This window comes from Cajanus cajan, chromosome 4 (assembly GCF_000230855.2).
Source record: "Cajanus cajan strain Asha chromosome 4, NIPB_CcT2T_4, whole genome shotgun sequence".
Taxonomy (NCBI): domain Eukaryota; kingdom Viridiplantae; phylum Streptophyta; class Magnoliopsida; order Fabales; family Fabaceae; genus Cajanus; species Cajanus cajan.
In genome coordinates this window covers 64,821,485-64,838,595 of record NC_138520.1, presented here as the reverse complement: position 1 = coordinate 64,838,595, position 17,111 = coordinate 64,821,485, and the positions used below count along the sequence as shown (strand labels likewise).

The window sequence follows — 17,111 nt, the reverse complement described above, 5'->3', positions numbered from 1 at the left end:
GTGAGTCAAATTTGAATATATTATTCAAATTAATAACAATTCTCCTGGTTAATGAATATAATAAATTTGAATATATTGTTCAAATTCAATAATGTCAAATGAATGACAGTCTTTTAGTGAATATTTTCAAATTCAATAGCATGAATGAGAAAAGATCATTCTAAAAGAAAAGAATGAGAAAATATCAATGCATGTATATGTAAATAAATATTACTCAAAAAAACATGAAGCTAAAATCAATTATTTATTAAAAGATTGAAAAATTTTATTAATTTTATTTTTCTTTATTCAAACCTTATCATTTATGTTATTTTTTTTATTAATTGTATTATTTTTTTTAAAATTCACTTTATTATTTGAAATCTTATAAAATTCTTTAAAATCTCATAAATTCTCAATATATAAATTTATTAAAATATCCATATTACAATATCTTAATTATAAAATACAATTAAAAAATATCTTAAAAGTCATTATATTTTTACAAAGTATTTTAAAATTCATAATACTTTTTTTGTATTATGAAATTTCAATCTAATACACCTTTCTAAATTTTTAAATAATTAAAAATAAATAATTTTCAATCATACAATACTAACTCATACAATCGGATAATAAGTAAGAATAAAATTATATCAAAGTTTAAATAAAGATTCGTGATCTAATCTATTTAATAAAAAAAATTATATTTAAGTTTTAAAAAAACTTATTTATTTAAAAAGTCTAAATTTAGACTTGTAAAAATATAAATAATAAATATGTAATTATTTAGGAAGTTTGGAAAAGAAAGATTCAAAAAAGAAAATGTAAGCAAGTGGACTAGAAGTGACTATAACTTATGATGGTAAAATTCAATATGTGTGCACACAAAAATATGGAATCACTTTTAAATATAAGTATAGATGATATAATAAAAAATAATATACATAGTATATTTTTAACAATATAATTAAATAAATAAATTTTTAAAACAAAATAAAATTAATAATATTTTTATATTTTCATTATACTTAAATACTTTATAATTTTTTATTCGTAGGAATTCAATAAATATAAAATAAAAACTTTAATTATTGTATCTTCATCTACTCTTTTCCTTTATCTTTATGATTGATTATTCAAAATAATCTAAATGAAATATAGAGAATATTTAAAAATATTTTTTTTGAAAAAGTTATTTTCTTTTGTCTTATATATGAGTGTAGAGATAATGGATACATATGAGTTGTCTCTATTACATTAATTTTTATTTTCATTTTTATTTTAAGCTCTTAATAATAATAGAGTAAAGTTTTCATCATGCAAATAAAAAAATAAAAAAACTCATGCATTGTTAAAATACATAAAAATAAATTCTTTTGACTTATTTTAAATTAAACTTATTAACTAACTTAATTTTATTAATGTAAAATAGACTTTTGAATATTCAAGTCAAATTTAAAATTTAAAAATTAAGTTTTTTTGACTTATTTAAAATTAAATTTATTAATCTATTTAACTTTGTTAAAGTAAAATGAATTTTTAAATATGTTAATAGATTAGATCAGATTTTTTTTAAAAATAAAGTCAAATCTATAAAAAATTTATGATAAATAATAAATTAATCTTAAATTTTAATTTATATAATTTTATGTAACTATTTTCATCCCAACAAACATATAAAGAAAGAAAAATGAAAATAAAAACAAATTCTAAAAGAAAAATAAAAATAAAAACAAATTATAATAGCAGCATAGACATGTACACATAGGAAGAAGACACACAAAATTTGTAACGAGAGTCATCATTCCAAAACCAAAGTGTAAACCTTTAATTTCACATTGTAATTAACAAATTCCAAATTTCGGGAGACCGATTCATTGCATTCAACACCTTTTCTCTTTCTCCGTAACCATCCCAATTTCTCATTAACATTTACGTTTTTTTGGGTTTCTTGGGTCAGGTTGCATTACATGCCTACATTTTCAATTTCGTCTTTTTACATCATGGGGTTGATTTTTTGTGTTTGACACTATCAGGGTTCTCTTTGTTTTCGTGTTTTCCTTTCTGGGTTGGTGGTTTTTATTTTAATTTTTTTTTTCTCTTGTTGGGTGGTTTTCTAAAGAGTTTTTTTGGGTGGTTTCAAGTTGATAGATTGGTGTAAAGGGAGACATGGGAAGGCTTTTCTTGATCAATCTTGAAGGAAACTTTTATAGCTGCAAACACTGCCAAACACATTTTGCTCTTGATGATGATATCATTTCCAAGGTTTTTCTCTCCCTTTTATTCCCTTCCCTTGGCCATTAATTTGATTTCTCAGTACTTGATTATAAAATATTTTGTAACGATAATTCTGGTGTTTTGCTCGATAACTAGTTGTTATTATATTTAAGTGTAAGGCTTTTATTTTATGTGATCGTCTTTGCTGGTTAATCATCATGAGAGGGATGTAGTGATTCACCTCGAAGAGAGGGTGACAATAGAAGATAGGATATGATCAACTAAAGTGGGGTATAATTTTCAAGTACATGACGAACATTTATATATGGTTCCAGTTTCGATATACTTGTTGATGTTCTACTGATAACCATCAGTAGTGCTTAGTCATCGGTGTTTCTTATACATGTGCCCATGTCTTGTCATGTTCTTATATTTTTTAATTTTTCTATGTTGGTATCTTAGTGACTGCATTTCATGTATCTGTGCTTTTTTGGAATTTTGTATGTGTTGGGTTGAGACGTTATACCATGCTGTTGCGTGATTCTTTGGCTGTGGAAGGATCTGCTATTTGGACTAGTTATAAATGTGTTTCAAGAGCGATGAAGTATGGTTTTTGAGTTCTTTTTGTGTGGGATTGTAATAGTGCAAAATACTTGTAATGCCATTATGATTGTGCTACTCTAGTTCAGACCAAATGCTAATGTTTCGAAGCTAGAAGTTTGCTTGCGTAGAAGATTTTCTTAATTCAATGATGATTTAGTTTTGTTCCTTTTGAGGAAGATTGTAATTGGTACAACCATGTAAAAAGTGAAGCAAGATAGGCTCATACAGGGCATGTCAATAAGCAAAAATGAATCAGAAACCACAATGTACAAACTGGAGGATGAAGTGTTTGAAATACCTTTTTTACATAGATTGTATATCTTATAAGACTTCTAAATTGTTGACAATTTCCTAATTTGACTTTTCAGTTATATTTAAATGGCCATGTTCCCAGTCCCAGGTGACTTGGTAAAATCTTTTTGTCATTCAACATCCCTATCTGAACTTGTTAAAACTATGAATTCTTTCTCTATCAGTGTATTCAAATTTCATTCATGAATTTATTGACATACTATCTTTTTGATTTATTATCTGCATAAGAATTGGTATAGGATGTCTTCATATGAAACTTCTAGAGCATTAAAATTATTCCCTCCCCTGATTATGGCACCTGATTGAAGCCTTCTGTGATACCCTTGCAAAATAATTTTGTCAAATTAGAGATGTTTTGGGAAAGATTAGAATATTTGCCGGTCCACCTTCTCTTTGTTGCCAATATATATTTGAATCCTTAATTGTGCATTTTGCAAACTAAGTATATGAGTAAATTTTGGAAACTTCAGACAATCTGACCCTATTTTTCTTAGGCTTTCCATTGCAGGCATGGGAAAGCATATCTTTTTGATAAAGTGTAAGTGTTATTTGACTTTCTCTCTATCACATTAACATAAGCATTATTAGGTGCTGATGTAAAACCTCTATTCGTTAAAGATTGTTGTGCCAATATGTATATAGCCAATATACTTGTGCATGATGGTTGTAGGTGCATTTCCCCATCTTTTACTGCCAATAAAATTTCTTTTACTTTAAAATTGCAAGTTAATTTCTTGTGGAATTTGTAATATCTTTGAGAAAAACTTGAACTTCTATCTTTCGTAAATCTTGAATGCACCAATAGCACAATTGCTACTTGATTAAAATTGAAACTTAAGATCACTATTAGAAGTAGTTGAATATGAGTCCTTCAAATAACATCTTGTTGATCTATGTTACGACAGTGTGAATGTCACTGTTGGTGAGAAAGAAGAACGGATGATGATCACTGGATTGCACACTGTCGTAGACATATTCTGCGTTGTATGCGGGTCCATTGTTGGATGGAAATATGTGAGGACCAGTTTGTAAAACCTTCATGCTTTGTGATTTATTTGTCTACTTAACAAAATGCTGTGGGCATTGGAATACTATTGTTCAACATATTTTTCTTTATTTCATTTCAGGAGTCTGCTCATGAGAAGACTCAGAAGTACAAAGAAGGAAAGTTTATCCTTGAAAGGTAAACAGTTATTTTATCTATGTTTAGGCATATATACTCTACAGCTTTTGTTTTATCTTTGTCTTTTGAGTTTTCAAAATTGGCTTCCAATAGTTCACAATTTGATCTCAAGTGCTTTATTATTGAGTAGGTTTAAGGTGTTGGGACCTGATGGCAGCCTCTACTTGGCATCTCAAGATGCTCATGTTGCTGGAAGTGATGCTGATGATGTTTGATTTGCTCATTTCATTTCTGAATTGTACATTCTCCATGCTTCACTTTGTTAAAATCTGTTATCTAGACTATTAGAAATAGTATACATACTTGCAAGACCCCTCAAAGAGCTTTTGAAAAAGTTACAACAGTTTTATTTCAATTCAGAATCAATATATTTTTTGCACCTATCTTGCCTTATCCTTGTGCCTCTTCAACTAAGGAGTCATCCTAGGTTTGTTAGCTGATGTCATATTTTTCTCAAGTTATTTTGAGTGAATTAGGATATCTTCTAATCTTTAATCTTTCAAAATACTGAGATTTATATGAGACTAATTTTTTGCTTTTTTTTTTTTATTATCACAAACTAGTAATAGAAGTCTTGACAATGTACTTAAGTAGATAACTTAAGAGATAATGTTTTTCTCCTTAGTTATGTGCACCAGGTTAAGCAATTATGAATAAACAAGCTACAAAATCAAACAAACACGGAAAAGGAGCCAATTTAATGCCAAATGAACATCAAACTGATCATACGTTACCTTCTATGTTTTCATCGATATTCTCTAAAACTCGAGTTTGCCACTTAATTTTTTTTTCTTTCAGCTCAATTTTAATGAAAGGCTAATTTTTTTTTATGAGAAAGTCCACTTAAGTATTACGGTGATCTACAGTGAGATTCATAACATTGTAACTATAGTCAATGTTTATGACATCTTCACCAAATGTTTGTCCTATTCCTTCTTCCTTTGGTAGTTTCACTCGATTATTAGTATTCAGTATAGGACATTTTAATACAGCCACGGAATCATTTGTGTAACTCAGCTCTCTAGAAGCATTTATTATGAAAATTGAATTTTGAATATTCTTCATTCATTTTGAATTTTGCTAGTACTTTAATAAATGAAAAAAGGTCATGTTACAAACTTTCTCCAGCTTTTCAAAGCTCCTATATCTTTCTTTACCTTCTCTTAATTTTTTCACTGTCATTTTTCCTTTTTATTTATTTTTGAGTGCTTCTGCTTTTGGTTTTTTTAGTGGGAATGTTTGGAGAGTATCTAATTTGTAAGTGTTGTGTTATTCATATGTTTGTCTCACACATCACTAGCCTTTGAGCAGGGTACTTCACTATTTTTTTGAGTACGAAATGATAGATTAAATTATGAAATTTTATTTTAAATCTACCAACTGGTAGATAGATTAAATTTAATGAGACAACATTATCATAATAAATAGTAGTTAGAGAAATCTAACAGGTTGATTTTCCAGTCATATATAAAAGGAATATCATTCATGTTTTAATTTACTATATTGCAGTAAATTAGATATATTTGATTACCAAAAATAAATCAATTAATATTTAAAAAAATTACTATTTAAATAAAAAACACAAGTTTAATTAATTAATTTAGTGCTTATTTAATAAACTTTATGCTACTTTTGATTTGGCTGTTTCTAGAAAAAAAAAATTTATTTAGAAGAAAACTGTCTGAATGTTGTAAAAAAATAAATAGACTATTTATGTTATTGACCTAAATACCCACTTAATAAATTTTGAAAAAATGTTTGTATATGAAATAAAATAATTCAAAAAAGAAAATAAAATGAAATGATGGTTATAGAATAAAAGCTGTGATGAGTAGTACTAGTGGGGATTGTGTTCCATGTTGAAACAAAATTGGTGTTCAAGTGATGGCACTCTAGTGATATGAGGTGAATGTGATGCTGTCAGCTTTGCGGACATTGAATCCGTTGGAGCAAAAAAGTGACCATGTTTCCTCTGAACCTACAAAAGACAATTCGGTTTCTCTGTTTCGCATATGGATTATCTTAGTATTTTACCAGCTGAAATATTTATTATATATAATTTAAATTTATAATAAATTTTAAATTATAATATAAATTTATGATAAATAATTTATATTATAGCAGAATATTATTTTTATCTGTTAATAATTTATTTTAAAAATATTAAAATTTAATTTATAAATAATTATGATAAATATAAACTGAATTAGATAAAAAGGAAAAAAATTCTTAAAACTCTCCTAAAAATATTCTTATATAATATAAAAACTTGTATTTACTATATTGGAGTTGGATAAATAGAGGAAAATGTTAAATACATTATTTTTTTTTTGAAAAAATAGATACTTCTCTTTTTTAAAATAAATTTTATTTTTAAAAATTATCTTCTTCATTTAGCATGTCTTTCTCCCTTCCTATTTGACTACTTTATCTCTCTTTAACAACTTTTCACATGTCTCCTTTTATTTTACATTTTTTTTTTAATTTTTCTCCAACAATCAATTTCCTGACTCGTCTTTATTGTTTTTTAAATCCTATTTTTTTTTACTCATAATTTTAACATTTTTAAGCTTCAATTTTCACTTTATATTCAATACTGTAAACATTTGATACAAGGTTATGAATTTTATGAAGATGTCATTTTAAAAATATGATATATTGATTTTATGATAAACTATTAATTAGAAATAATATCTATTTTATTTTTGTTATAAAATTGTGTTTATTAGTTTTTAAAATATACTTTCAAAAGAGGAAAATATTTCTCTTCCAAAAAGTTTTTCCTAAAAGTATATTTTTTATCTTTTAGAAAGTAATTTTCTGAAAATATGTTTTTATCTTTAAAAAAGTTAAGGGGGTATTTTATTAATTAAAGTAGACATTTTTAACAAAAGTGTTAAATATTCTAAACATACAAATATATATATTCATGTATAAATTCAACAACTAACTTTTATGTACCATTCGTTTAAGTAAAGTTGGATTCATTTTTTTTAAAAAGTAAAATCTCATATTCAAGTCTTATAAACAAAAAACATATAAATAGAAAGATAGTGTCTAAAAGATTTGGCTAGCTCTGATATCATTAAAGTATAATGACTTGCCATAATCACTACACTTAATAGAACCAACAACTAGTAGCAGAAAATAACTAACAAATACCTATGATTGATGCTTAAATATATCTTGTCAATCACAATATAATATACACATAAATGTACACAACTATCGTCACAATATATATATATATATATATATATATATATATATATATATATATATATAAAAGACTATACAGTAATCCAAAAATCATAAAAGAGTAATCTTAAGTTATCAATCAAGAAACTTCTAAACAAATCTAGTCTAAAAAATACCTCACAAGCTACTCACCAACAACATGGCTCCACAAAACATCACCAGTCTCCGTCTAGCCCTGCCCTGTTTTCATATAAACATGATTATCATAGTCCAAACACCAAGGGAATACAAAGGTAAGCTAGATTTAAAAAAAATAATCATATAACAATGTATAGAAATAAAAATAATTATACTAATCACCAACACCCACATGTAAACCAATAACAAAACACCTCATGGTTCACAATGAATCAACAAGACAAATCACTCAACATGACATCAACAACCTTATAATAGTAAGTAATTTAATCACATATGAACATTCATATTTTAAAAAAATGTTCTCTCCTCTAGTCCTAAGTCAATCAACATGTTTTAATGTCCACATGCAATATTCTTAGTGTCAACACCTCAACAAGTCAATACACTATGACTAAATGCTTAAAGCACTCTTAGCATTCACCTCAACAATCGTCATCTATATGCATTACCCCAGGTCAATGGATATAGAGATCTAGCAACATCACCAATTTTTAGCATATGCATATTAACCAGTCAACCATACAAACATGTATATATATATATATATATATATATATATATATATATCATTCTAAATCAATATACATAAAACAACATCACCATTAAACATACAACATAAAATAAACACACCTAATCTATTCATGTTCACCATTTTAGTACAAAGACAACAAGTATTTTCAAGGCAACTTGTGCCTAGAGCTACACATCTCGAGTCCAACACCATTGAGGCAGGGAGCTCTCTACTTCTTCCATGCTCAATGCCACTCAACCCACGCTTGGCGTGGCTGAGGTAGGGAACCCCTAAGACCTCACGCTTGGCATGGAAGAATCCCACATTTGACCTCACATCAACTCGAAATGATTCTCTCTTCTCACACTTGACATCACTCCTTTGCCATCTAATGCTAATCTAACCTAAGACAAATCTCTTTCCTCACACTTAGCACCATCAATCCTACACTCGATATAAGTAGGATAGATGCCCTTGATTGAGGGTGTGTTATGAAGACATGCCCAATGCAATAGTGAGTTCTACACTTAATTAATAAATTCACAAATTGCCTCCAACCACCCAAAACTTAGCAAAATTTCCGCATACAACGCAAATCATCCATATAACTTATAAACAAACTATTTCACACCAAAATATTAACATGCAACAAAAAAAAAAAAGATCAAATCATCCAAAACCCATCCACACATGCTTAAAGACTCTGACACCTCATTTCCATCAAACTATCCAAAAATCCAACACATGACTACATTTGATAATAATCAAACCACAAGAAACTCTACACAACTCATTGTAAACATGTATCTAGCTTCTCTTACCTCCAAAAATCTCCAAGAGGAAGAGAAGAGAAGAAGGATGAAGAAATCTGAGCTCCTCTAAAGAACTCCACATGAAACAACATTTGTATTCACAGTTCACTAAATTGAATCATCAAAAACAAACCAAATTAACAGGGAAAGAATCCCCCTTTCTGAAGAAGGTTTATAGAAGAAGGAAACTTACGATTTTGAAGAATTGAATTTACGAGGCTCATATCTTTATAGAAATCTTATATACTCCTTCTCTTAGGGTCTGTTTGGACCTTTGTCCAAAAACTTTTTAAAATACCTAAAGACTCTTTAAGAGTTTCTTAACTCCTAAAATCTCTTAACACCTTACTTTAAAGCAACTTAGCACACAATTTTTGTTAAAAGACAATAATTAATAAAAACTTATAATGTTACAAGAGAGTTTTACATAGTGAGTCCAACACTAATAAATCCATATTTTCGTCTAAACACATTTCCTTTTTGATATTTCTTTGTTTTCCCACATTTTTTCCTTATTTCTTTAATTTACCTCTTGCAAACACACCCTAAAAGTGATCTTATCTTGTTTAGAATTTTTTTAGGTTGCATTTTTGTAAATTTAGAAAAGTTACCTTGGGAATGAGTATTTCAAAAGACATTGAAGCATGTATTATTTCTTTTTTTGTTATTTTTTTTTATTTGACAATAATCATACAATTAAATATGGTAATGCACACATATTTGACAATAATCGTACAATTAAATATGGTATTACACGCATATAATTGTTGACATTATTATCGATGACTAGACTATTTAAGCTATCAATTAATTATGATTTAATTATATCCAACATTATTATTATTATTATTATAATATTAATATGGTAGTTATTAATAACCATGTCAAGTGAACGAAGATCTTCATGTAAATATTCATATTATCATAATTATGAATGGTAAAATAGATCAGTTCAATTTATTTAGGTTAAACTTGTCAAAATTGAAATAGATGGAACCAGTTCATTAAAAGAAAATGGAATGCAAAATCTGACTGCAAAATTATTTTATAATATAATAATATTTTTATTTATATATTCTATTTTAGTTATATATGTCACTAGTCAACATAAGATTTTTAATATATATAATGTAAAAAAAATGGTTTATTTTTGTTTTTTGATTTCTCGGTTGACATTGCAGGTTTGGTCTCTCTTGCATTATAAAATGTTTTCATTTCAGTGTTTAAAATGTAAATTGCTTAAAGAAGAGAGAGAGAGAAATATTAACTATTTCCTTGACAAAAACATTAATTGGCGAATTCAACTTTAACTAGAGGCGGAGTTTATAAAAAACGGGAGGGGCGATGACCCTGTAAATAAAAAAAAAACTTAATATATATATATATATATATATATATATATATATATATATATATATTATATCATAAATAATTTAGGACATATATGTTTTAATATTTAAGACTCCTTAAAAAAATTATTTTTATTTTAAAAGATCCGTCACTGAATTCAAGAGTCCCGTGTTCATTGAATCTATTAGAAAAGGTTTGCCTTTGACATGACCCATAAACGGTAAATAGTTCAAGCATTGACAATTGAGCGTGGCACGTTCATTCATACTTTAAGAATTAATTCAGACATACCTTCTCTATATAATTAAAAAAATTATATTGAATGATGTTTTTTATTAGATAAAATTGATTGATTAGTAAAAAGTTTTCTTAAAATTATAATAAATGAATAATTCAAGCAATTTAAGAGCACACATGTTGACGCATGAGTGCACATCTAAGAGGATCGAGGTTTTTAAATTCATCTGCAGAAGACTTTATATCATTCGAATTAGTTAGCATTTTATATTTAATGAAATGTCATCACATCATTAATTTGATGAGTTTAATATATCGTATAATTGTTGTAGTTAAAATCCTTAAAAATAGTATGCTGATACATGATTTAACATAATAATTACTTATCAAAATTTAGGTTTTAAGGTTCTTATCTGGTTGTTAAATTTAAACTTTTATTATTTATAAGAAATCTGTATTGGAACATGTTGACATGACAAATTGTTAAAATTTAAGTATCTTTATTTATATAAGAAACGGTTACTTAAGAATAAAAAATAATTTAATATTTCCTTTTTTTTACTGATGTTAACAACTATAATAATTAAAATTTTTTAAAATTTATTAAAAATGAAGTATGAGTAATTAAAAAGTGGAGGTACTTATAAACAACTTTCATTAAAATAAAAATTATAAAAATGTAATGTAAGTTACTTATGAGTAACATAATAGTGTGGGATCCATTTAAAATGGATGAGAAGTGCTTATAAACAACTCTCATTGTAAATGTTCTTAGTTAATATCATTGCTCCTATTATATACACGTCAGTATTTTAATAAATTTTATAAAATGCTGTCAAAAGAAAATAAAATTTATAGAATTTTAATTACATTTTAAAAAAAAAATGTTAAAAATATTATTTTAATTAGTTAATAAATGCAGGTTCATTCACTATGCGGTTAGTATTGATATCAATTAATTACGGCTTAGCTCTACGGACGGTTAATTTGCCAAGTGTCTGTTTCTCCATTTTAAATGACAATGCAAATTTAATGGCTATGTTTGATTTTTCATTTAGTTGTCTTGAATGTACATTTGTTTTGTTAAATTTAATTTCTTTTATTTATAAAAATTACAATAATAATAATAAGGTTTGAATTTAGGACTTCAAGTAGATTATTTCAACTCCCACCATACTAGGTCGACCATGGTTGTTTAATAATTATGTACACATATGCTTAGATGCAAATCAACTTTTAAATGAAAGCAACATGACTGCTTTTAAAACATCAATTTTCAATTAATGAGGTTGATTTTAAATTTACATTTACAAATTTAAATCTAAACATAACAAATTTTAGTATCATCTTTATAATTTAATAGATAAAAAAAATTATCTACAAGTTAGGTTAAGCATAAGTTCAGTTGATATATGCTGCTCTTGAGTTTTGAATATGGATAGAATATATTATCATTCTCAAAGACAGCTGCAAGGGACAGGCCTCACCAGGGACGGAGCCAGGATTTCAATACTGGGGGGCCGAGAATTGGAATGATCAAATGAGGCGCTACATTTTTTTAAAAAAAAAAAATTCCAAAGTGATACCACATAGCAGGCCGTACCAGAAGTCCAAAAGTTGAATAAAAAAATAAATTTGGGTTATTCATTTAATTATACATATGAGTTTATATTAAAAATAGGGGGTGCCATATAGTAATATATATGTATATAAAAAAAAATTAAAATTGTTGGGGGGGCCGTGGCACCCGTAGGTCCCCCCTTGGCTCCGTCCTTGGGCCTCACCCCTGCCCCACCCCACCATCCCAAACACATTTCTTTGAAAATTTTTAATAATAAAATTTAATTATTATTCTAAATATATTATATTGAAGGATTATAAAAAATGTACATATTTTAAAATAATAATATTCGTAAATTAGATAAATAACATGATATATTTAATGATTATGATTTAGTATATATTTAAACTTATTATTAAAAAAAAATTCGAGTTCCCGGCCTGTCATAGTTAAGGTTCTGGATCTGTCTTGGTCATCCCTACATGCACATCCTTATTATATATCCTATATATGTTTGCTTTAAAACATGAAATGGGTGATATAGAAAATACAGACGGAGAAAAATATTCTTGATTGATCAAAGAAAATAAGGACAACGGAAAAAACAATGGAGGTGATTCTATGCGCATGTCATGAAAGTGAAAGAAATATAGAAGACCTCATGATTTGTCAACTTTAGGATTTGTTTTATGTCACTTTGTTCCTTTTATTAAAGTTTTATGTTGTTATGTGACTTGCATCCTTGTTTTTGATTTTTGTTAACTGTACCAAATTCCAATTAAAAAAAATTAATGAGTTTATATACTATCAAATAACTTTTTATTGAGATATTGAATCATATTTTTATCATTTACACAATAACTTACTTTTATTCTTTGGCTTATTTTTTATTTAATTTTTTTTTAGGAAAGGGAGTAAAATTCCTTTTTATCTAATTTTAACTTCCCTATAACATTAGAGAAATTTATGGGAGAAGGAAGGAAATTATAAATATTTTTAGTATAATGTTCAAAATATTCTTACTTATGTTTTTAAATTTAAAATTATAAGGATATAAAGGTAGATGATGCATGGAGATTTCCAAGTGAAAATGAGATAACATCATGATGAACTTCATTGTTGGGTTGCCTTGGTTAGTTAGGAACAATGATGTTATGTGGGTGATTGTTGATAGGTTGACTAAATGTGCTCATTTCCGTCCCATCAACAAGAAGTAGTTCTTAGATAGACTTACACAGTTGTACATCAGAGAGGTAGTATGATTGTATGAAGTGTCTTCCAATATTATCTTTAATAGAGATCCAAGATTTGCTTATAAGTTTTAGCAGAGTTTACATCAAGCATTATGAACATGGTTGAGATTGAGTTCCACCAATCACCCACAAATGGATGGACAGTCAAAGAGGACAATTCAGTTGTTGGATACTATATTGAGAGCTTGCATTTTATATCATCTAGGGAATTGGGAGAAAGTGTTGCCTTTAGTGGAGTTTACCTACAACAATAGTTTTCACGCAAGTATTAGGATGACACCTTTTGAGGCATTATACGACAAGAGGTGTAGGACTCCATTATGTTGGTATTAGGAGGGTGAGTTGGTGGTGGTAGGACCAAAGTTAGTTCTACAAACTACTAAAAAGGTGAAACAGATTCAGGAGAGGATGAAGACTACTTAGAATAGGAAGAAGTCTTGTGCTGACTAAAGAAGAAAACCTATGGAGTTTGAGGAGGGGGAACATGTGTTCATGAAGGTGACACCCATTATTTGAGTGGGAAGGGCTATAAGGGTTAAGAAATTGACATTGAGATTTGTTCGTCCTTAACAAATCCTTTGTCATGTAGGCTTAGTGGCTTATCAATTTGTGTTGCCTTCATTTCTATCCAATCTAAATAATGTGTTTCACGTTTCTTAATTGAAAAAGTATGTCCATGACATGAGTCATGTGGTGGAGATGGATTAGGTGTAGATTAAAGAGAACCTGACTTATGAGAAAATGTCAGTAATGTGATTAATCACAGGTTGAATGAGCTTTGGGGTAAGTCCATCAACTTGGTGAAGATTTTGTGGGATGCAACTATTGTGGAGGTGACTTAGGTGGTAAAGGACCAGTTCAAGGCTCTATATTCATTCCTATTACCAAGTAGTTCTATTTTTGGGACAAAAATTCTTATTTGTTGGAGAGAATCATAACACTATAAGTTTTTAATTATTGGCTTAATTTATAGCAATAATTGTGTATCTGGTACTTAGGGTGTGTTGTGGGGCTCTAATAAGGGTTGAAGAACTCTTAGGAGTTTGGTTAGTCCTAAGGGTTTATAACTAAAGGTCTAGTTGACCATGAGAGAGGAATGTATATAAGATTTTTGTTTAGGATTGAGTCTCATAAGTTCATGTCCTTCATAACCTTAGAGAGAGAATTCTAGGGATAGGAACTCTGACATGAATCTTTCTTCTTCCTTCCTTTTTTCTAGATCTTTTTGGTGTGTGAAATTCATAGCTGGGGGTTGTGGATTTGAAGCTTGAGCTAAGAATCAGAGTGTTGGGTTGGTGTAGAACTTGTGTACTCTAAGCTTGGAAACTCATCTTCTCCTTCCTTCTTCATTCTCAGTGGCTATTGGAGTTGAGGTAAGGGAAATTAGGGCAAATTCATGTTGGAATTGTTGTGATTGTTGAAACTGGATGTTGTTTGATTGGAATTAGAATGTGTATGGTCTAATTATGATTCAAATAGTATGGGGGAGCGTTTTTCGAGGTTTTGGTTCATTGTTATGAATTTTGATTGATTTGGTCTTTTTTGTAGTTGCATGTTGTTATTTTTGGTGTGAAATGAGTTGTTGAGAATGTGTATGTATAAATCGATACAGCGCATGTTGGAATTTATGTGTTTCAGATGGATCAAGGCAAGTTTTCATAGTCTGCATTTGTAGATTTCTGATATCGTGTCAAACATGCCTTCATGGTGCCAAGTGTAGTCCCAACTAGAGGTCTTTATCTCATCCATACTTGACGTAAGATCGGTGTGTTGGGTGTGAGAAGAAAGACTCGTCTCGAGTTGGGATGATGTCGAGAATGGTTTGAATGACACCAAGCATGAAAGGCTTAGAAAGCCTTTAAGTTGGTGACATTGGGCCCCAAATTGGGTGGCATTAAGTGTGATTAAGGCAGTGGCTCTCTGCCTAGACAACACTAGGTGCTAGTGAGGTGATGTCAAGCATGAGCCAGACATAAACTCTTTGCCTATGATAAAGGTAGGCATGGATTTTTTGCCACACTAGACATGAGGTCCTAGGGGTTCCTTACCTTAATCACGTCGAGCACATGTTGAGTGTTGCTAGACATGGACAAGATAGAGAACTCTTGTCTTAGTAGCATCGAGTGCAAGGTAAGCTACGCCAAGGCATGGGTTATGTTGTTAATACATGTTGTATAATTGTATGAGGGTGATGAGCATTGATATGTTAGGTATGATTGATGTTTAATAGGCATTGGTATGCTATCATTTATTAAATAAGTCATTAGCATTGGCATGCTAGTCTTGGATGAGGTGTATAGCATTGATATGCTAATTATGATTAGTGTGACTTGATCTCTATATGCATTGACTTGGGATGTATATATGTGATGTATGTTGAGACGTTGATGCTAAGAATGTCGTAGGCATTAAAACATGTTGATTGACTTAGGACTAGAGGAGATGGTGTTGTGTGAAAGTTGAAGATCCCATATAGGGAATCTTGTTTTGGTGTTCTAGGAGGCCAATTGTTGAAAACCCTCCTTAAGTAGGTGTGGAACTCTTGAAGTGAATTTTGTTGAGTCTTTTCTTGGTCTTTAGTCAATGTGGAGTAAAGCATGAAGTCGATAACTATAACCCTTAACTAATTATTGAAATTTTTTTGTGGTTTCTTGCTAATAGTTAGTGAACTAACTCCATATGTGACTTGGTAATGCATGTCAAGGTCGTGGTATGCCTATATCTTATTATACTAGTCTTGACGGTGAAACCAGACTTTCTTAATGTAAGTGGTGACACTCGAGAAATTAGAGGAGTGATTGGTATCCCATTTTAGATGTTGATCTAGTGGGCACATTGGGTGTTAAAGTGGTCGAGTAGGCTTGGTAGGGTCAAGCCACTTAGACTACTCTAATGTATTGGGAGAACTTTGTAAGTGAATGTGTGAAAATACATTAATTGAAACGTATGCATATGATGCGTTGTTGATTGATTTGTTCATATGCATCGGTTAAATATCTTATGAGTATGACTGCTGAATGTGTAGCTTCGAAACTGGGTGTGTGTTTGACTGATACTTAAGATTTTATACTATTTTTACATCGAATGATTGTACATGTCTTGTATGTATTTGTAGAGTTGTTTTAGTTGCTTATATTTATATACATGTTATAATGTGTATATTCTCATTTTATATCAAGTATTAATCCTTTAGTATGAGTTAGTTTAACTATTAGTAATTGTGATTCATAAGTGTGATGATCATAACAAATTATTACAAATTTAATATATAAATATGCATCATATATCTAATTTAATTAGTAAATCAGTAAAGTTAAAACAAGTTGAACCATATATAAACAGAAATATTATTATAATTATAATAAGAGAAAAAGTACTATGCACGAGAATGTAAAATAATTTTATATAGTGATCTAAAAATAAATTATTATTTATTATAAATTTATTGACTTTTTCAACAATTATTAGAAAACTTATATAATGGTAAATTTTATTGGCTGTCATGTAAATTTTACAATTATAATACATTGTAATCAAACCCGTATACTTAATGTATACTTGTAGAGTATTGTTAGTATTATTTGAATAATTATCATATAATTTAACACTCAGAAAAAGAAGACAAAAAAAATAGAAATGAGCACCCAAATAATTCCAAAATAAATAAATATTGATCGGTATTACGCAAATT

General features: G+C 28.6%; 1 protein-coding gene across 7 annotated transcripts; it reads left to right on the top strand.

Annotated features, from left to right (window-relative positions):
* The first annotated feature begins 1,713 nt into the window (after positions 1–1,713).
* LOC109802562 (protein yippee-like) lies at positions 1,714–4,690 on the top strand. Of its 7 annotated transcripts, none has more exons than XM_083072809.1 (6): positions 1,714–1,801; positions 2,127–2,247; positions 3,609–3,652; positions 4,020–4,128; positions 4,242–4,297; positions 4,428–4,690. In XM_083072809.1, the coding sequence occupies exons 2-6, from the start codon at positions 2,152–2,154 to the stop codon at positions 4,510–4,512; spliced, it is 390 nt and encodes a 129-aa protein (XP_082928935.1). In that variant the 5' UTR covers positions 1,714–1,801; positions 2,127–2,151; the 3' UTR covers positions 4,513–4,690. The 7 variants fall into 7 exon arrangements, with proteins under 7 accessions (XP_082928935.1, XP_020219561.1, XP_082928937.1 ...); XM_020363972.3 differs by having other exon boundaries at positions 1,763–1,887; XM_083072811.1 differs by having other exon boundaries at positions 1,799–1,887; positions 2,134–2,247.
* The last annotated feature ends 12,421 nt before the right edge of the window (positions 4,691–17,111 follow it).